At 45.9% G+C, this 22,017-nt stretch overlaps 1 protein-coding gene across 5 annotated transcripts in view; it reads left to right on the top strand.

The window, feature by feature from the left end:
* Positions 1-6,880: 6,880 nt before the first annotated feature.
* MAP4K5 (mitogen-activated protein kinase kinase kinase kinase 5) overlaps positions 6,881-22,017 on the top strand; it is an 80,155-nt gene continuing 65,018 nt past the window's right edge. Inside the window, exons 1-2 of one of the 5 annotated variants that reach the window (XM_045014636.1) lie at positions 6,881-6,898; positions 10,928-11,197. In XM_045014636.1, coding sequence (XP_044870571.1) covers positions 11,090-11,197 — 108 coding nt within the window. In that variant the 5' untranslated portion in view covers positions 6,881-6,898; positions 10,928-11,089. Of the gene's footprint in view, positions 6,899-7,870; positions 8,104-8,694; positions 8,715-9,118; positions 9,294-10,927; positions 11,198-22,017 lie in introns of those variants that run through there. The other 4 variants (XM_045014633.1, XM_045014635.1, XM_045014637.1 and 1 more) reach the window with 4 other exon arrangements.

Below are 22,017 nucleotides of genomic sequence, written 5' to 3'. Positions count from 1 at the left end.
AAACCAAAAATATATTTGGAAAAAGCCACACTGTGGAGCGTGGGGAAGATGCTGTGGCCCTTCTTGACAGCTAACTCTGCCCTCATCGATATTGAAATTGGATGCAGAGTCCACAACATGAACAATGTTGTACGAATCAATAAATGGGAAAGCTGCAGGCTTTGCTGTCGATTCATGAATCCTTAAGCTCTGCATTTGCCAGGCTTCTAATATATTTATTATCCAAATACGCCACGGGAATAAAGTGAGCCTTCCTAATGCTTTGAGCAAGTTCAGTGGGAGAGTCGGTCAAAACATTCCAAACCAAAGAGTTCCTAGTATTCTGACTAAGGCTAGAGGCAGACCATTTTCTTTGCTTCTGATTGTAAAATAAAAGGGCATTCAAACCCTACACTGCTTTTTAAAACACCCTTCAACTGTATTGCTCAGACAGAAATTTGCATAAATGTTCTTGTAACTACAGCTACTAAATAAATCTGGGTATCTGTTATAAAAATAACCTTCAGTGTTCTTCCACAGGAGATTGCCATGCAAAGAGCTCATGTTATCTAATCCTAAATTATACCCTATGTAAAACTACGTAATATCCCATTGAATGTTGGGAGGCATCCGGATGAAAGGTGCAACACAAAATATAATTCCCTTCTGGTCAAAGAAGCGGTATCATTCAATGTGTGGAACACAGTAATGGGAATCAGGGAATTCATGGGTCCTAATATTCCTAGCTCTTATATTCCACACTCAAATACTTTGGGCAAGTCACTTACATTTTGTATATCAGTTTCCCGAGCTGTAAAATGGGGATAATTATACAGACCTACTTGACTCAGATTGTTATTATTGATTTATTGCACTGGACCCATTGTTGTGCTAGGCATTGTACAGCCGGGTAGCACAAAGGCAGTCCCTGCACAAGCTAGCTCACACGCTTGGATTCTGGCAATATGGAATGTTAGAATGAACATACAGATGTGGTGGGGAGAAGAATGATGTGGGGAGGGCAAGGTAACAGTCAAGACAGTTTTCATAGATTCCAAGGCCAGAAAGGACCATTTCAATCATCTAGTCTAACCTCCTGTATAACACAGGCCAGAGAACTGCCCCAAAACAATTCTTAGACCAGATTTTTTAGAAATACACCTAATCTTGATTTTAAAATGATCAGTGATGGAGACTCCACCAGGACCCTTGGTAAATTGTTCCAATGGTTAATTACTCACTGCTAAAAATGTACGCCTTATTGCCAGTCTAAATGTGTGTAGCTTTGATTTCCAGCCATTGGATCATGTTATACTTTTCCAGGGGTGAAAGTAACTGACAGGACTTACCGGTACTGCCGGAGTCCTGAGGGGGGCGTGGCCTCATCCGGAAGAGGCGTGGCCTCTCAAGATTTAAAGGCCCTGGGGAACCAGCTGTGGCTGGGAGCGCCCCGGGGCTCAGGGGCAAATTAAAGGGCCCGGGGCTCTGGCCGCCAGGGGGAACCCCGAGCTTTGCGGGGCTGGGGCAGGGATTTAAAGGGCCCAGAGCTCCTGCCGCTGAGGGAAGCCCAGAGCCCTTTAAATCCCGGCCCCAGCCCTGCCACCCGAGCTGTGGCCGGGATTCAAAGGGCTCTGGGCTGCCCGCAGCCGCGGGTTGCTATGAACCCTTTAAATCTCAGCCGCGGCCAGGATTTAAAGGGCTCTGGGCTGCCCGCAGCGGCGGGGAGCTCTGAGCCCTTTAAATCTCAGCCGCGGGCAGCCCAGAGCCCTTTCAGTCCCCGCCATGGAAGTCGATGCGGTCCAGCACGGCGTACTGGCTCTTGCCGGTACGCCGTACCGGACTGTACCGGCTTACTTTCACCTCTGTACCTTTCTCTGCTAGATTGAAGAACTCATTATTAAATATCTGTTCCCCATGTAGACACTTATAGGCTGTGCTCAAGCCACTCCTTAATCTTCTCTTTGTTAAGATTGAGCTCTTTGAGTCTATCAGTATAAGGGATGTTTTCTAATCCTTTAATCATTCTCATGCCTCCTCTCTGAACCCTCTCCAATTTACCTTGAATTGCGGGAACCTGCATTTGCCTAAGTTTGTAGTCACAGTGGTGCCAGTAGTCACAGGTAGCCACCGGGCTACCCAAGAGGTTAATCCAAAGTCAACAGGACTCTTTCTGATGATCTCAGTGGGTTTGAAATCAGGCCTCACTGTAGTGATTTGTATCCATCACAGGGTTAAAAGAGGTGGTGATAGGACTTTGTGAATTTTGACAGGGAGTTTTTGAGAGGATTAATTTGAAAGTGTAAATGTAAAGCTCTATATGAGGCTAAGGTAATAATTGGAGATATACCAATCTCCTAGAACTGGAAGGGACCTCAAAAGGTCATCGAGTCCAGCCCCCTGCCTTCACTAGCAGGACCAATTTTTGCCCCAGATCCCTAAGTGGCCTCTGTGACAGTGTACTCCATAAGGCTTTATGGGGTGGGGGTGCTCATAAATGTATGTATGATATAACTGGAATAGGGTTTTGCTGCATATGCCATGTAACATATCTATGTAAAGGTTATGTTCATCCTAGTTGTATGTAGGCACCATTTGTGTGCTCAAAGTTATGAACATTGGCAGTATAATTGCTTGATTTCTAAGTAGCCTTAGTTAAAATGTTTGGTCACTCCTTGGGAGAGGAATGTGCTCAGTCAGGAAGCATTTAATAGACAAAAGAGCTTGGAAGACTCCAATCCACATAAGAAGTCTACCTGAGGACATTCAAGGTAGCATGTGGGTAATGGCTGCTCCCTACAAGTCCTGAGTCATGCATGGGCAGGTGACTTGCCCATGTGATTCCAAATCTCCATTTTGTGACTGGATTTACACAGGGTGAGGAGGGGGGTCTCCACCCACAAGAGAGAGTCTATTTAAATCCCTGGGAGACCCCTCCATGGTGTCTTCAGCTGGCTAAAGAAGGAGCGTCTCCACCCCCCCCCACCCAGGATACTTAAAGGAAACTGGAACAAAGGACAGTAACTACAGGGGGTGTGTGTGATTGCTGGACCCAGGCTAAAAGGAGATTAGCCTGTAAAAGGGAGCATTCTGGAACTGGTGAGGCTCCTATCTGTATCTAGTTTGATTAGACATAGATTTGCGCATTTTATTTTATTTTGCTTGGTAAATTATTTTGTTCTGTCTGTTACTTCCTGGAACTACTTAAATCCTACTTTCTGTATTTAATAAAATCACTTTTCACTTATTAGTTAACTCAGAGTGTGTATTAATACCTGGGGGAGCAAACAGCTGCGCATTTCTCTCTATCAGTGTTATAGAGGGTGAACAATTTATGAGTTTACCCTGTATAAGCTCTATACAGGGTAAAATGGATTTATTTGGGTTTAGACCCCACTGGGAGTTGGGCATCTGGGTGCTAAAGACAAGCACACTTCTGTGAGCTGTTTTCAGGTAAACCTGCAGCTTTGGGGCAGGTAATTCAGACTGGGTCTTTGTTGAAGTAGACAAGAGTGTCTGGCTCAGCAAGACAGGGTGCTGGAGTCCTGAGCTGGCAGGGAAAACAAGGCTAGAAGTAGTCTTGGCACATTGGTTGGCAGCTCCCAAGGGGGTTCCTGTGATCCAACCTGTTACAGCCTTCTCTAGGATTGAACTCACAACCCTGGGTTTAGCAGGCCAATGCTCAAACCACTGAGCTATCCCTCCCCCCCTTAATGTAGTGTCTATTACTGGAAATTGAAATGTTCTGTTTCTCACGCCATCATTTAACTATCTTCTGTGAGCACTAAATTCAGAAAACTGAGACTGGTGTTTGTGACTCTCACCAAGGAGTATAAGCAGAAGGGTGGTAAAAGGGCTACCATAACTAGGAGTGTAGGCAGCTGCTTTACTGGGACATATTTAATTATTTAAAATTATTTCAGGAAATGTAGTTCCTGAAAGGGTAAATTGTTTTTTTCTTTCTCTTATTTGGTGGATGTGCAGGAAGAGGCATGTATTTATGTTGGAAAGAATACGCAGGATGCAGAAGGGTTTACAGAGCAAAGAGGAAATTAAAAGTGAAACCCTTCTAGTTAGTGCACATGATCTGTGTTGCATTGGAAGCAAAACACTTTTCATTTAAAATGAGCCTCTAAACAGAAAACAATTAGGGTTGGGTAAGACCATAATGCCTTAGACTGCAGCTAGGACACCTATGAGTTTAACCCAAAACAGTCAGTCCCATGATCCTCACTCTCCTTAGGATGGCTGGTGCAAGCAGTAATACTACGGTATTCCAAGGGCTTAAGGGTGGGGTTTTCAAAAGCACCCAAGGAGATAGGAACATAAATCCTGTTTTCAGTCTGAAAATCAGGCCCAAAATGTTTTGTTTAGCTAGTATAATATATGATGGATATGTATGAGGGGTATGACTGTACATAAAGCACACGCTTCTTAATTCAGTCAATGCACTAGACACGTGCAGGGTTGATACATCAGGATTCATTTTATCTTATTCCACCTAATTTTTTTAAAAGATATTTATTCCACCAAATGGAAGGAAAATTACATGCTGTTTTTGTCTGGATGCTTTTACTGTGTTGTGCACATTATTGCCAACCCTAATCTCTCTCTCGCCCACGCCCTGGGTTTTTTATATTGTGCTCTTGGAAGACTCTAAGCTATAAAGCCACGCACAGGTTTTGATCAGAAGTTCAGTTGCCATGTTGAAACTGATTTTTCTTCAACTAGTGATATACAGATCTAGAAGACACACCTTCAACCATTGACTTTACCCTGTAAGCAGCTTGAAAACAGCTTTTCACTGGCTCAAGGGTTGATAAATCCTGACAAACTGTGTACCCATTTCTAATGTGACCATCATTGTATCTGGATGTCCCACAACATTTAGAGATCTCATCATCCCCTCTGATGGGGAGAACTCCCCTCTGCTCTCTTAAAATGTTCAGACCCCAATGTTCTGCTTCCAAGGGAACTTTGCCAGAGTAATTTATGACATGGTTAATTGGGAAACACCTGTGTAAATATGTCCAGGGTCATGCTCTGAGCATGGAAAGATTAAAACTTAACCTGATCTCTAGTGCTAGCAAGTTTGACCGCTGAAGGACCTCTGCAATGAATGCATTGGCCTGTACGTTTATAAGTTGAAACCGAGCTCTGAAAGCCAAAGCATTCCCCATGAGCATAGATGATGTACTAGGTTGCTAAGAGAGAGTTCATCTCCGAGACAGCTGTGCCAGTGCCTATTTAGGGCCTTACAGATAAAGACCAGGACCTTGAACTGGGTCCAGAACTGAGCTGGCAGCCAATGTAGAATGTGAAGTACTGGAGCGTATGGTCTTGTTGGTTTGTATCAGTTAAGAAGTAGGCTACTGCATGCTGTACCAGCTATAGCTTCCAGGTGGCCCTCAGGGTCAATCCAAGGTACAGCGAGTTAAAGTAATCTAGCCTGGAGGTAACAAGACCATGGATCACCAGGGTTAGACCTGTATCTGGAAAGATGGACACAGATGTTGCTATCTGGGCACCTGAGTGATGAGTTCAATATAGTATTTTGTAAAGATATGCTGTAGCTCAAAAGGAATTATTTTGGGGAAGTTCTCTGGGTTGGGATATACAAGAGGTCACACTAGTGATCGCAGTGGCCCTTCTGGCCTTAAAGGCTATGAATAGTACCCTGAGATTGTGCACTTTGACCCACAGAAAGCAGAAACTCTCAATAATGGGTGAGGTCACATGGCAGTCACAACCAGTTCCACCTCCATCTATCCTAAATTGGGCTCAAGCCAGGTACTTTTTATTCAGATCTCCTGCTAATTCACAGACTCTGTCAGCAGGAAGACATATTGTCCACCTTTATTGAGAAGGAGATATATAGTTGGGTGTCAACCATGTATTGATAGCACTGCCATCCCTAACATCCCAGAGTCTCTCCTACCAATCTCACAAATGTTGCATAAAGGAAGTGACAAGAAGGAGCTCTGTGTAAAGGTGGGTTCTTGGGATGTCCAAGAGTTTGCTCATCTCAATGTCCTGGGATCTATGGAAAATGAGTGAGCAACGCTAGCTTAAAGTAATTTAATAACCTTCTACCAGGTCCTTTAGGTGAGTCAGAAGCATCTTGTGATTAATTGTTGCCAACAAATCTGATGATATTAGCATGGACATTTGATCTTCAATCACTGCTGTTAGTTCCATAGCCATGCAAGAAGCAAAGTCTGTCAACTGACTGCAGGAGATCTAAAATGTTGGCTCTGGTTCTGCAGTTGGTATGCTACCTTCTTCACCATTGTCTTTTCCAAGAACCAGAGATGGGACACAAGGTGTAATTAGCAAGATCATTAACACTGAGAGGTGTGTTCTTGAGCACAGACTGTTGCATTTAAAGATTGCCTTCTCTAAGGCCTTGTCTTCACAAGGAAAAACTGTGTATTTTTAACACATGCTAATGAGAATGTTTTAAAATTCTAGTGTAGACAAGGCAAGTAGTTTTAACATGAGTTCGCTGGTTGAGGTAAATCACATTCCCCACAATGACTAATGTAATTAGTGCTGTAGCTCAGGTGATAGTCACTTGTGTGACAAAGCTGAAGACATGATGGGGAGTTGCACATGATAGAATTTGGTTTTGTTTTTAAAAAAAAACACTAAGAAATGACATGCAAAAAAACTACATTAAAGGAACACTACAAAGGTTGCAAAGTCAAGTACTCAAAAAGTTAGGAAATGCCAGATACAGAGTTGTCTGTGCAAGTGTAATTTATCCCCCTCTGTATATACATTATGGTAGTCTTTAATTACAAGATCACATGCTATTTTTTCCACAGTGCCCCTGCCTCATTCAATGTGCAGGATGGCTGCACAGGGAGGCAGACTCAAGGTTGCACAGCCAGCCATAAACCTGGCATTTCCTAACTTTCAGGTGAGTGACTTTACAACCTACGTCATGTTATTTTAACACAGGGGTGGGTTTTTTTTGTCTGGATATTGTATTAGTTTGTTGGTTATAGATGCAGGGAATTGAGCTTGGATTGGGGTGATGACACTGAGCATGAGACCCCAGGGATTCCTTTTGTACAATGGGAAGCCCCAAGCAGTCATTTATGACAGCCTTTGCTGCTTTGAACTGCATCTTGGTGGGAAATGGCAGGAGAGCACCTGGATCTGGGCTTCAGTTTCTGAAATTGTATTTTTTTCAATTAGTTGTCATTAAAATTAGTAATATGCAGAAATGGGCCCAAACTGAAACACTAGACCCCTGAACCCTCTGGACCTTAGAGAAAGCTTGGATCTAAATCTGAACTTTGCAGCTTGGGTCCATTTCTAATTATGAGCACAGACAAATGCATAGGCCAGTGAATTACAATCACTATTTGTATTAGGACTGTCGGCTATAGCCAAGAGAATGGGTTCAGTTCTGAGCACTTGTACAAAACAGATAACTGGGTATTCCCCCAGTGTAAGGGAAATTGCCAAGTGGAATAAAGCCAGCCCTACACCACCCCCTTCCAGTCCCCAGCATAGGGTGCAGGTTTGACGGTAAGGGACCGGACTGGCAGATGCCCCCTTGAAGCTTGAGGCTGCTCTTAACTATGCTGGAGTCTGAACTGACCTACAGCTATCCTGGGGAAGGGAAGCCACAACCATCTTCCTTGCACCCCACCCTCCATCCCCCACACCTCTGCTGAATCCAGGGGAGACTTACTTCATCTGTTTACAATAACCACCAAAAATTGCTGACACACATAGGTTTATAAAAGCTGGAATTATGAGCTTGCCTCACAGAAAAGAGCTACAAAAAATGATTCAAGGGCTGGCAAAAAATGCTTTGCAGTGAGACTTGAGGAGCTCAATCAGTTTACCAAAAAGACTGAGATGTTCAGATTACAGTGAATCAATAACTTCAGGGAAAGAAAATACAAGATCCTTAAAGGGCTCTTTAATCTAGCACAAAAAGGCAAAACAAGAACCAATTGCTGGAATTTAAACCCAGGCAAATTCAGCTTTAAAAAGGCACCATTGTTTAACCAGAAGGGTGATTAACCACTGCCAGGGAAGTGGTGGATTCTCCTCCCTTGATGTCTCAAGTGAAGGCTGGAGGCTTTTCTGGAAGATAAGAGAGACAAGGTGGGTGAAGTGATATATTTCATTGGACAACTGCTACTTGTGAAAGAGACACACTTTTGAGCTACACAAAGCTCTTCTTCAGGTCTGGGAAAAGAACCCAGTGTATCAAAGCTAAATACAAGGTGGAACAGATTGGTGAGCATAAAGGATTAACATGTTGTAAGAGACCATTAACAGTGAAGTGGGCAGTTAACACAAAGGTGAGTTAGTGGCTTATAGCTGTAATAAGTAGGGTGACGAGATGTCCGGATTTTATAGGGAGAGTCCCGATTTGGGGGGCTTTTTCTTATCTAGGCTCCTATTGCCCCCCCACCTCCATCTTGATTTTTTAGACTTGCTATCTGGTCACCCTAGGAATAAGCCATAAATCCAGTGCCTTTATTAAGACCATGATTTTTAGCATCTAGCAAGGTTGTGAAGTTAAATTCCTTTGACGAAGCTGGGCAGGTTTCCTTTGAGGAACTCAGCTATGGCGCGATCCATTTGTGACACGTCGTCACCCACAGGTGTGTTGGGCTTTTTTCATGTTCCTGCGTCAGTTCTTTGAGCCCATCCGGGCTGCCTGGTTTCACCCACGCAGCCGGGCCTGGGGCACTGAGCGCGCGGCTGAGGTACACCACATGTGACAGGCACGCGTGGGAGCCAGGGATCCTGAAAGGCGCCTTGTGGGCGTTTTGATCGCCCCAGCCCTGGCTGCAGGCGCGGCATCTGATGCCCTAAGAGGGTCCGGTGCTGAGCGGTGGGGCCGGGTGCCCGGGGCTGAGCGCCATGTCTGGAAGGTCCCTGGGCTCAGCGCCCGGGCCCGGCTTTACCGCTCCGGCTGGAGGGTCACAATGGTCCCGCAGGGCTGGGGTGAGGGAGGCGGGGACCATTGTTCGCGGCTCTGACAGCGCGGCCGGCTTGGAGCCCCGGCAGGGCCCGGAGGCAGCGCCCCGTCTCCCCGCAGCGCGGCGCTGTGGCGCTGCCGCTCGGCGCGTCCCGGCCCTGCGCGGCGCCGCCAGCAGCGGACACGGAGCGCGGCGGCGGGCGGCTCCGGGACCGCGGGGGCTCGGGCGGCGCAGCGCAGCGGGGTTGAGCCGCGCTGGAACAGGCCCGGGCCGGGGGCTCGTGTGACTGGGCGGCCCGGGCTGGGCCCGCCGCTCGCCGACTGGCAGAGCGGGACAAAGGGCCGCGCCGGAGCCCGGGCAGAGGTAAGCGGCGCGGCGGCTCGCTCCGGCCTGCCCGGGGGCCGTGGGGCGGCGGCCCGGCCGCTGTCGGTGACCGGGCGGGCGGGCGAGGGAGGCCCCTACCCGGCTCCGGCCGCCGCGGGACTCCCCGGGCTGCTGGGCCTGCGCGCCGGAGCCGCCCCGCGGCTGGGAGGCCCGGGCCGGGGGGCGCTCCGGGGCGAGGGGCAGCGACCGGCCCCGTGCGGTGGCGAGGGTCCGGGGGGGGGGCAGCGACCGGCCCCGTGGGGAGGGTCCGGGGGGGGCAGCGACGGGTTGGGAGGGGCGCAGTCACCGGTCCGGAGGAAGGGTTCGGGGGCGGGGGAGCAGCGACAGGTTCCGGGGGAAGGTTCCCGTCGGGGGGGGGAGGGCAGCGACCAGCCCCGTGTGGTGGGGAGGGTCCGGGCGGGCAGCGATGTGGGGTAGTGATTAGTCCCATGTGGTGGGGCGCTGGCGATGGGGGGCAGTGACCAGAGCTGTGAGGTGGGGAGGGGGCTCTTGGGGTAAAGTGGGGGGCAGAACCCACCTTCATGTGATGGAGGGGGCTCTGGGATAGCGATGAGGGGCATTGCCTGGGTCCATGCAGTGTGGAGGGGCCTCTGAAGGTTAATGATAGGGGACAGGGACCACTCCTGTGTGGGGTGAGGTGGGGGGATCCTGGCATCAGCAATGTGCCTCAGGGGTGGGATGGTCCCTCTGGGCTGAAGAAAGGGGTGGGGGAGGCTGTCACTGGCTCTCAGGACCAGCCCCTTGTTAAATCCAGTCCCCCAATCACACATGAGTGGTGAGGGCAGACTCCCCTCCCTCGTGTGGAGTCGCCCTTCTCCAGCCTCTCTGCCCGAGGTGACTGACCCTGGGGCCCACAACAGTTCCCCTGGAGAACAAAGATTCTGCCTTTGGAATAGCCCCACAAGTGCTGGGTACCAAACAAGGCCTTCCTGGAGGAGAAGGGGCCCTGATTTCCTTCCCCACCACTCAGGGGTTCCATCCCCACCCTGCAGATGACACACTGAGCTCTGTGGTGTTCTGTCAATACTCAGTATAAATGCTTGCAGCAAGGGCACTTACATGAGTGTGCCTCCAGGTGCTGTTGCCTGTCTCCTGGGTTATGTTTATGAGAGAGCATTTTTTGTTTAAACGGAAGACCTGAATAGATGCTCTGTCACCTCAGCTCCTTCTCTGCTAGAACATCTATCTCTGGGCCTGTGGCAGGCAAGTTAGCATTAGTTTTGAGGGGGTCCTTAAAATATCAACAGCACGTAGCTGCCCTGTGCTGTGGAGAGCATCCAGACAGGGATCTGCCTCTCCTTTGCCTCTGCCTTTGGACCAGAGGTGGGAAGAGTTTGGGAAGATAGCTGCTGTTTCCTAGCCCCAGCACAGCGTGAGGGGAACACCCAGCTGCCCTGCTCAGCTGCTATCATAGCAGTCCCGCCTCCTGTACTGTTGTCAACCAAGCTGTAACAGAAGCTGAGACCCTTCCCTCTAATGCAGCATAGAAGCACTTGTGGGTGGAGGCTTCTCTTTTTTGAGATCCGAGTCCCCTCCCCCAGTCTCCTGGGAGCCAGCAACAGAAAGCCTAACTGAAACCAAAGCCTAATAAGTCGTTTTGTTTTGTGTCTTAGGCAAAAAGGTGGGAGCAGAAGCCATGTGTGCAAAGAACAGATCCCCTTGTTAGACACCTAGAGCATCTGTCCTCCTGGGAGTGGACTCCCAAGGGTGGTGAAGGGAGAAGCAACTGCATAGGATTCCTGTTTGCCCCCTCTCTGGGGCTGTATTGACTGAGGATGGACCCTGTGGCTCGGCCGAGTGGGGATATCATGAGGCGGAATCCACAGCAGGACTATGAGCTCATCCAGAGGGTGGGGAGTGGCACGTATGGAGATGTCTATAAGGTGAGAATAATACACCTACACCCTTGACTCTGTCTGCACCCCCACTCCCTGTTTTGTGACCCTGTAAATATTAATGCTAATCAGCTTTTATTTTTAGAAATCACTTATTAGCCCTTTTCATTTTGTGGCCGAACTTCAGAGCACAAAGGGACCACTAGTGCTGGAAGTGGGAGATGGTGACTTCCTAAAAGTCCTGGCCCGTTCAGATCCCTGGCACAGTGTTGGCAGGCTGAGATTCCCCTGCAACCCTCGTGCATGTACCTCCACATTCTCTTTTTAAATAAAAAAGTTCTTTGACTCTTGGGGTGGATGGGACAAAATATCATCTCTCTGGTCCTGATGCTCCAAAGGGTCTGAACTGATGGATACATCACCTGCTACCTTCAGTGTTTATTGATCCTTTTAATGGGAGGGGAGGGTTGTTTGTTCACTGAATTACTTTTAAGAATGTGTCATTTATAGTACCTGATTAAAAGGGTGCAAATTTATCCCTGAGTTAATAATAGCTTTCAGAGGCAGAAGCAGATTAAGCCAGCTCTTCAGAAAGTCATACGGCGTTTCAGGTCACTATAGAGTTAGGCCCTGACCACGCTGACGCGGGAAACACTGTAAACACAACCATGTCAAATAAAAGCTATGCCTATTACACTTCCATTCCTAGACCATTACCTGGTGAGGTACTGACCACCTTCTGCGAAGCCAGTGGGCATTGAGGATGCTCAACAACTGGAAGGGTTGGGCATCTTGCAAATAGTGCTTAAGATTTTTAGCTTTGTTGGCAAACTGGGGCTCTTAACTCTTGGGAAAGGAGGCTGAAGTGTTTTACTTTGGAATGCTGTAGAATACGTTTAACTCAGAAGTGGAACTGGCACAATACAACACACTGTGAAACCTATCTTAAGCCATTATATGAGGGGCCAACAAAAATTGACCCCTACTAGAGATGGGTCTTTAACTGAGATCAAATAAAACTGTACAGGTTAATTTTGGTGGCACTCCTGAAGTGGTTGCTGAAAGTAGGTTGGCTATGGGAAGGTGTTTCTAGTGCATTCTTCACTGTACCACACAGTCACTACCTCAAGAATATTTAACAATCATAAATACTAAAAACAGGTATTTTCCAGGGGGCTTTACAAGGGACCACTAAGTACATTTGCTAGTGAATTTTGCTCTGAGCATCTGAAAAGGCCAGTTCAGCTTAACAGATCTAAAATGAAACCCATCTTAAACAAATGTTGGTCGTTTAAACTTTCTTCAAGTTCCTGAAAAATTTATCAGCTTCCCATGCAAAGATCCCAAACAGGAATAAAATCAAAACCTCTCCGTAATGTAACCTGACAAAATTAAACCCCCAATATGTGAAAGGGACACCCTCAACTTAATACATAGTTTGAAATCCATGAGTTAAAAATAGCTTCAGATTCTACATTTATTCCTGGGCCATTGGTTTTTACTCTGTTCCTTTATGAAAGACCCCCTATAAACAGGGAGATGCTAATTGTAGGGAGATCTGTATTATGAACCTAGAAAAGAAGAAAATAAAATGATTTGTGGTTGGGCACAAATTTGGGCACTCAGCAGCTTCTAGCACAATTAGTCTTTTTTTTGGCAGGTGATGGAGGGTTTAAGCAAATATTTGTGTTCACCATTAAATTGTAGCAGTACATTTAAGGGATTATTTTACATCCTCCAGCCTACCCACGTTGCTGTTCAGAACTGTTACTTGGAAGCTTAAAATTGAAATCTGTTTTGTTAGTGATTTCCCTCCCCCCCTTCTCTTCAGCACATGGTGCACAATGGTTTATTGTAGGGTTGCTCATGAGTGCTGAGTTTTGGCACTGATTTGATATTTTTCGATTCCAGAATGCATTTCAGGGTGGAGGAGAAATGCCTATAAAGAAGTGATTTTCATATCTGTTTACAGTGTGTGTACACAGATCCAAATTTGGGCCTGCCAACCTTGGAAGTGCCCTTTTCAGTAAAATATCAATGCATCAATTGCCTAATCTATATTAGGAATGTATCTGCTTGGTCATTAATGATTGCATAAAACATAGCACTGTTTATTGAATGTTAATGACATTTTAAACTTCCCTTAATACAGTTCTTTATAAAGGATATCCTACATGCTAACTTTGAAAAGAGGTTGTAATAATAAGGCTGGGATATTCAGTGGCATTGAAAAGTATGGTGGTGTCTTATCCTTGGTGCCTCCGTCCTCCATTGTTGTTGTCAAATCATTTGCATGCTGCGATCCTGTTAAAGTTTCCATAATGCTGTTAAAAGAAGTAGGGATGGATGTTAGTTCTGCCTTCCTGGCAAAATTCCAATTTACCCACCTTGCAGTACTTCCATAGTATCTTCCATATGAGGATCTCAAAGCATTGTATAAACATGAATCAAGCCTCCCAGTACCGTGTGGAGTAGATCGGGAATACAAAGGCTGCATTTCATCTCTGGTGAACACAGAAGCTCTTGGATAGCATGCAGCGCTGCTGCCCAACATTTTTAAAACAAGACTGGGGAAAAAAAATCCAGTGGAAACGGCAGATAGAATTTAGGTACAGAAAGTAATAACCCCAGTATCCTGGCCAAATTCCAGCACAGGTAAACACCTATATCACTATAGTGCTTTGGAAATCTCTACTAATTAATACAGAATAAAAATGATAGTAAAGAAGGCATAAAGGAGGTTATACATTTTATTCTTTAATTGAAATCGGATAAAACATTAATATGGATTTTAATGGTGGCCATGGGAATGGGAACTGATGTCTTGGGGGTGTGCATATAGCTATGACATTTTGGCATGAAGATATCTGTGGAGATGTTCTGCTGGTGTTTGAGGTGCATAGTGGAATAACGGAGTGTGTGTGTGCCTTGTGTTCAATGCAGTGTTTTAGGGAGTGGAGTAATTCCAAGTTTAAATATATATTCTGTTACAAATTTGAGATCTTTAACTTTTTCAAACTTTTTTTTTTTAACTGAAAGCTTTGCAAGGAGCATGTCTCAATAATGTAGCAATAACACAACATGATGCTGTATAAAAGATCTGAATTCAAATTCCTCCCCAGGCTGGCATGAATTCTGTGACACTTGTAACTCTTGAGGGGAGAGGGTTTTCTTATGCTGCACTGATTGCACTTACTAACTGCATTGACATAGGCAAAATACATGTCTCTGCATGCAGATTAGGAGAAACCTGGGTTTGTACCTGGGCGGTATCTGATTGTTCTGCTGGAGGGTAAATGAGACAGGTCTGCTTTAAATCTTAAAAGCCCCTGCTTTAAGTTCTGCTTCTCAGCTTGATGTTTGTGAAGGGACACTGATAATTACAAAAAAAATCACACTGGGTTGTCAATTAACATGGTACTTTAAAAACCTCACCAAGGCAGAGTTCCTGGCCTACAGACCTTGCAATTTAAATGAGACCCAGAACAACAGATCAGGAGAGTCAGGGGGTGTGGGAATTACTGAGAGTGGGGAGGGATTGCTTGAAGACGAGGGTTTAATGCCTGGCATTGGTTTAACTTGTAATCACTTGTGACTACTGAGGCCACTCTTAGGATTAATTTATACATATGCACCTTTCTCTAGTAGTTGTCCTCCCATTTTCTCCCCTTTCCTTCAGATTTGTGTTTGTTCAACTGTTGAGTTTTGTCTGAATCCCAGCTTGTGAGCAATCTGGGACAGGGGCCGTCTTGGTTGTTTGCATGCCATGTAGGACAATGGGGTTGTGATTTCTGGTTGAGGGTGGGATTTGAAAGAGGAAAGGGGATATTTGGAATTGGGGATATGGAGCTTGATAGAAGGCGCAGAGTCCTGACTGAAGAAAGGAGATAAAGGGAGCAGTCTCAGTAAGCAATCATGATGCATCTTTACATCGTGAGATGGGGTACTTCAATCATAAAGCCTGCAGCAAGTTTGTATTTGTACATTCTAACAACTCAAATATGCAGCTGTTAGAGCCCCAGCAGTTGGAGATTCCTGCCTGAACTGTGTTTACCAAAAACTCAAAGTACAGAATAAACTGCATCTGAGGTATGGGGCACTCCTTTTCCTCTCCTGCATTGTCTTTTCCTGTGACTCTTGGACTTATTGGCTACTTGGGGCACATCTTGACTTTAAAAACACATTAGTTTCTCTTGTGTACTGCATTCGTTAAATCTCATGTTTTTTATTTTTCTTTTTTTAAAGGTTGAAATGGAGTTTTTACTAATACCCCATACAATTGTCATTTAATTACATACTGCAGTGCTTAAGCATCCTTGTGCAGAGATGGGTAATATTGATTCGTAAAGCATCCTTCTGCGTACAGAACAGGCTTGAAAAATGTATAGTGTCTTCAGGATATTTTGCAACAGATGATAATGTTGATTGCTTTACCTTAGTGTCACAAATCACAATAATTTTCATTTTTTTTAAAAGGCTGTGGCTCTAATCTCTTCTTGGTTTATGGAACTTCTTTTTTCTTCATTCTTTGCTTTTTGGCTACTGTTGCAGGTAAAACACAGGGCTCCAATATTTTACTTTGTGTGAAAGGATTTTGTAGTCTCAGTTACTTTCCCACTAGGCAGGCTTTCAAATCACAATCTCTCCATTGCAGTGGCGCCCTTCACAGGAAAAAGGCTAAGGACTGAATAGGCATGGAAACTGCATCAGTTCTTAGATATGGTAGCTGCAAGTCAGGGATGAGGTATGCAGCAGTGGTGGAGAAACATTAATTGTTCTTCAGCACATGGCCATCTCTATGGCATCTTCCACAGTAGAAGGAACTTCCAAACAATGGTGGGTTGTCTTTAGCCTGTCAGTCCTGATCAATCATTCAGAGCAGAGGAAGGCGGAGGGGAAAAAAAACTACAACCAAATCTGGGATGCAGACAGGCTTAACCAAGTCCCTCAGACTAGTTTTCATTATTTCTTCCAACATTCCCATCCACATTCCTTAGTGGAATCTGGCTCAAGGCTGGCCTATGGAAAATCTACACATCCGCTTGAGAAAAAGCAGATCATAGAATCATAAATTAGGGTTGGAAGAGACCTCAGGAGGTCATTTAGTCCAACCCCCTGTTCAAAGCAGGACCAACCCCAACTAAATCATCTCAGCCAAGGCTTTGTCAAGCCGGGCCTTAAAAACCTCTAAGGAAGGAGATTCCACCACCTCCCTAGGTAACCCATTCCAGTGCTTCACCACCCTCCTAGTGAAATAGTTTTTTCCTAATATCCAACGTAGACCTCCTCCATTGCAATTTGAGACCATTACTCCTTGTTCTGTTATCTTCCACCACTGAGAACAGCTGAGCTCCATCCTCTTTGGAACCCCCTTCAGGTAGTTGAAGGCTGTTATCAAATCCCCCCTCACTCTTCTGCAGACTAAATAACCCCAGTTCCCTCAGCCTCCCCTCGTAAGTTATGTGCCCCAGCCCCCTAATCATTTTCGTTGCCCTCCGATGGACTCTCTCCACATTCTTTCTGTAGTGGGGGGCCCAAAACTGGACGCAGTACTCCAGATGCAGCCTCACCAGTGCTGAATAGAGGGGAATAATTACTTCCCTCAATCTGCTGGCAGTGCTCCTACTAATGCAGCCCAATATGCCATTAGCCTTCTTGGCAACAAGGGCACACTGCTGACTCATATCCACCTTCTTGTCCACTGTAACCCCCCAAGTTCTTTTCTGCAGAACTGACTCTTAGCCAATCGGCCCCCAGCCTGTAGCAGTGCATAGGATTCTTCCATCCTAAATGCAGGACTCTGCACTTGTCCTTGTTGAACCTCATCAGATTTATTTTAGCCCAATCCTCCAATTTGTCTAGGTAACTCTGGACCCTATCCCTCCCCTCCAGTGTATCTACCTCTCCCCCCAACTTAGTGTCATCTGCAAACTTGCTGAGGGTGAAATCCATCCCATCATCCAGATCATTAATGAAGATGTTGAACAAAACCGGCCCCAGGACCGACCCCTGGGGCACCCTGCTTGATACCGACTGTCAACTAGACATCGAGCCGTTGATCACTACCCATTGAGCCCGATGATCTAGCCAGCTTTCTATCTGCTTTATAATCCATTCATCCAATCCATACCTTTTTAACTTGCTAGCAAGAATCCTGTGGGAGACCATATGAAAAGCTTTGCTAAAGTCAAGATATATCACGTCCACTGCTTTCCCCCATTTCCACAGAGCCAGTTATCTCATCATAGAAGACAGTCAGGTTGGTCAGGCATGATTTGCCCTTGGGGAATCCATGTTGACTGTTGCTGATCACCTTCCTCTCCTCCAAGTGCTTCAAAATGGTTTCCTTGAGGACCTACTCCATGATTTTTCCAGAGACTGAGGTGAGGCTGACCGGTCTGTAATTCCCCGGATTCTCCTTCTTCCTTTTTTTTTAAAGATGGGCACTATATTTGCCTTTTTCCAATTGTCCAGGACCTCCCCCAATCACCACGAGTTTACAGAGCCATTGGCCATTATCTTTGAAATCACATCAGCCAACTCCTTTAGCACCCTCGGATGCATTAGATCCAGCCCCAAGGCCTTGTGCATGTCCAGCTTTTCTAAATAGTCCTTAACCTGTTCTTTTACCACTGAGGGCTGCTCACCTCCTCCCCATACTGTGCTGCCCAGTGCAGCAGTCTGGGAGCTGACCTTGTCTGTGAAGACCGAGGCAAAAAAATCATTGAGTACTTCAACTTTTTCCACATGATCTGTCACTAGGTTGCTTCCCCCATTCATTAAGGGGCCCACACTTTCCCTGACCACTTTCTTGTTGCTAACATACTTGTAGAAACCCTTCTTGTTCCTCTTCACATCCCTTGCTAGCTGCAACTCCAATTGTGTTTTGACCTTCCTGATTACCCCCCGTGCATGCTCGATCAATATTTTTATACTTCTCCCTAATCATCTGTCCAAATTTCCACTTCTTGTAAGCTTCTTTTTTGTGTTTAAGCTCACTGAAGATTTCACCGTTAAGCTAAGCTGGTCACCTGCCATATTTGCTATTCTTTCTGCACACTGGGCTGGTTTGTTCCTGTGCCCTTAATAAGGCTTCTGTAAAATACAGCCAGCTCACCTGGACTCCTTTCCCCCTCATATTAGCCTCCCGGGGATCCTGCTCATCAGTTCCCTGAGGGAGTCAGTCTGCTTTTCTGAAGTCCAGCATCCGGATTCTGCTGCTCTCCTTTCTTCCTTTTGTCAGGATCCTGAACTCGACCATCTCATAGTCACTGCTGCCCAGGTTACCACCCACTTCTACTTACCCTACCAATTCTTCCCTGTTTGAGGAGCAGTTCAAGAGGAGCCTGGCCCCTAGTTGGTTCCTTCAGCACTTGCACCAGGAAGTTGTCCCCAATACTCTCCAAAAACTTCCTGGATTGTCTGTGCGCTGCTGTATTGCTCTCCCAGCAGATGTCAGGGTGATTGAAGTCCCCCACAAGAACCAGGGCCAGATGAGAACCAGATGCAGTTTATTGGGACAGAAGTTGTAGTCATCTGCAAATAGCAAATCATCAAGCCCTAATAGCCTGACACCACTTCTCGTGGGGCAAAATCCTCCACTTCCTGGATCCTTTTCCAGAGCCTGCCAAGCGGGAAGTAAGGGGAATTATGAAAGTGTAGAAACAAAGCTTGGTTTTCGAGTGGTTATGACCTTGCAAGAATATCTCTACTTGAAGATGTTGAAACACATGGGTCCCAAGTAGCTCAGAATAACTCAAAACATTGCTGTTGCTGAGAGCTGTAAAGCTACCACTTGGAGCACAGTTGATCTGTTTATGCAAGATTACTACTTTATCTTGGCTTCCAGAGCTGATCCCAGTTCGCAAGAGCAGACCTGCCTTCTTCATTTTAATATTGTAACTCTCCTTCTTTGAGTTTGTTACTGTTAATTTATCTCCCAAGGTCTGGGGATATATGCTGATGATTCTTGAAGAAAAAGGTGTTACTTATAAGGTAACAACTGTTCTTAGAGTAGGTCATCAGCATAGATCTATATTTGATTAAAGCACTAGAACAATATAAAATAACAGCACACATTAAATGGATTAAAAACTGGCTAACTGATAGGTCTCAATGTAATTGTAAATGCGACGTCGTCATCAAACGGGTGTGTTGCCAGTGTGGTCCTGCAGGAATTATTTCTTGGCCCTATGCTATTTAACATTTTTATCAATGAACTGGAAGAAAACCTAAAATCATCACTGATCAAGTTTATGCATGACACAAAAATTGGAAAAGTGGTAAATAATGGAGAGGACAGGTCACTGAGTCAGAGTGATCTGGTAAACTTAGCAAACAGGTGCAAGCAAACAATATTAGTTTTAATACATTTAGCTGTAAGTGTTTGTCTAGGAACAAAGACTGGAGGCCATATTTACAGGCTGTGGGACTCTATTCTGGGAAATGGTGACTGAAAAAGATTTAAGGATCAGGGTGGACAGGCAACTGAACATGAGCTCCCAGTGTGATGCGGTGGCAAAACGAGCTGAAGAGCTAATGTGATCCTGGGACGCATAAACAGGGGAGTCTTTAGTAGAAGTAGAGAGGTTATATTACCTCTGTATTTGGCACTGATGCGACCACTGCTGGAATACTGTGTCCAGTTCTGGTGCCCACAGTTCAAGAAGGATGTTGATAAACTGGAGAGGGGTCAGAGAAGAGCCACGCGAATGATTAAAGGATTAGAAAACATGCCTTATAGTGAGAGACCGAAGGAGCTCAATCTGCTTAGCTTAACAAAGAGAAGATTAAGCAGATTTTATTAGAGTCTGAGAGTATGTACATGAGGAACAAATATTTAATAATGGGCTCTTCAGTCTAGCAGAGAAAGGTCTAACATGAACCAATGGCTGGAAGTTGAAGCTAGACAAATTTAGACTAGACATAAGGCGTACATTTTTGCCAGTGAGGGTAATTAGTCATTAGAACAATTTATTAAGGTGTGTGGTGGATTCTCTATCACTTACAAATTTCAAGTCAAGATTGGCTGTTTTTCTAAAAGATCAGCTCTAGGAATTATTTTGGGACGTTCTCTGACCTGTGTTATCCAGGAGGGCAGGCTAGATGATCATAATGGTCCCTTCTGGCCTTGGAATCTATGAATTGTCAGCCCTGCTTCTTCAGAGTCTCTCTCAGAGATTGTGATAAGGAAACTTGGGGTCATAGGTCCTTATCATTGGGCCTGGGAGTCTGGTACCCCAAGGGAGTACGTGTGTAGCCTCAAGGGTCAAGAGTTTTCTCAAAAGTTCCGTCTTGGGAGCCAAGTGTGCATGCATACCAAGCGTGGATCTGTACTGACAGCACAAAGAACTGCAGTTATAGGGTAATAACTTTTATTTAAAAAAACAACTCAGTACTTAATTATATAAATGGGTTCATGTGAGCCAGAGTAAAACATCTGTTGTAAGTACCGGTATGTGTTTGGGTTAGGAAGGCTCACAGAACCTGTAAGAGAATTTAAATGAGTGGAATCCATGCAGCAGTGGTTCCAGGCACCAGCGCTCCAAGCGTGTGCCTGGTGTGCGGCAAGCTGCGGGGGGCGCCCTGCCGGTCCCTGCGAGGGCGGCTGTCAGGCAGCTTTCGGCGGCATGCCTGCGGGAGGTCCCCGGTCCTGTGGATTCGGTGGCAATTTGGCGGCGGGTATGCCGAATCCGGGACCGGGGACCTCCCGCAGGCATGCCACCGAATCCGCGGGACCGGGGACCTCCTGCAGGCATGCGGCCAAAGGCAGCCTGCCTGCCGTGCTTGGGGTGGCGCAAAAGCTAGAGCCGCCCCTGAATCCATGTGTCTTGTGTAAAACACACGGGACCAGTTCTTTGGTTTTAATTGGTAAAGGGGCACTCAGATCAAAGTTAATCCAACTTTTTTACATTGTGAGTAAATGAACTTTCACAAAACAAGATGAATAGAAACTTTTCCATAATGTGTTTATTCTGGGGGTGGGAATGGGTGGTTTGGGGGAGGGGAGGGCATAGGAAGAAGTTTTGTGTTTGCAATGAAAGCCTTGCAAGGGAATCAGAAAGCAAAACCAACTAGGCTGTTTTCATTGTCCCAAACTCTGGTAAATTCAAAAAAGTAAACCAACAGCATCAGTAGTGAAAAGGAAATGGATTCGTAAATTTCTCTAACAGAATCTAAGGAGGCTTAATACAAGTAGGAAATTTTGGGGGTGGTTTTTTTATTTGTTTAAAACATGATTTTTTTAATGGCAGTGTTTTGTCTTGTGGGTGGAAAGAGTACTTTTCCCCCCTCAATTCATACCCAGATTTTCACACTAGGAAATGTACTTTTGCACTTGGCTGCTGGTACATTTAAGTATTATTTATTTGCACTAGAGTAGTGCCTGGAGGCCCCAGTTGGGGGATTGGACCTCCTTGGGTATGTCTATATAGCTCACAGCAGTGAGCCTCGCAGCCTGGCTCGACAGACTTGGGTCTCTGAGGCTCCCGCTAGCACTCTAAAAATAGTTGCATAGACAGTGCTTTGAAGTTGCGACTCTGAAACCCACCCCCCTCTCCTTTGGTTTTAGAGCCCAAGCTGAAATGTCTGTGCTGCTGTTTTTAGTGTGGTAGCGCGAACCCCAGTCTGTCAACCTGGGCTGGGAGGCTTCCTGCTGCGAGCTGTGTAGATCTAGCTATTGTGTTAAGTGCTGTACAAACCTGTACGAAGATGACAGACCCTGCCCCATAGAGTTTACAGTTTAGATTCAAGTTGTTCTATTTGGTGCTTATAGCCTTTTATGCTGAATACGAATCTTTTTTAAGTGATAGATGTTTAGATCCTCACTCGCTGTAAGTATTTAGGGCCTTATCTCCTCCCTCCCCCCC

The sequence above is a fragment of the Mauremys mutica genome, chromosome 4 (assembly GCF_020497125.1).
Source record: "Mauremys mutica isolate MM-2020 ecotype Southern chromosome 4, ASM2049712v1, whole genome shotgun sequence".
NCBI classification, from domain to species: domain Eukaryota; kingdom Metazoa; phylum Chordata; order Testudines; family Geoemydidae; genus Mauremys; species Mauremys mutica.
Note: the sequence above shows the minus strand (reverse complement) of the source record. Positions and strands in the feature narration are given on the sequence as shown.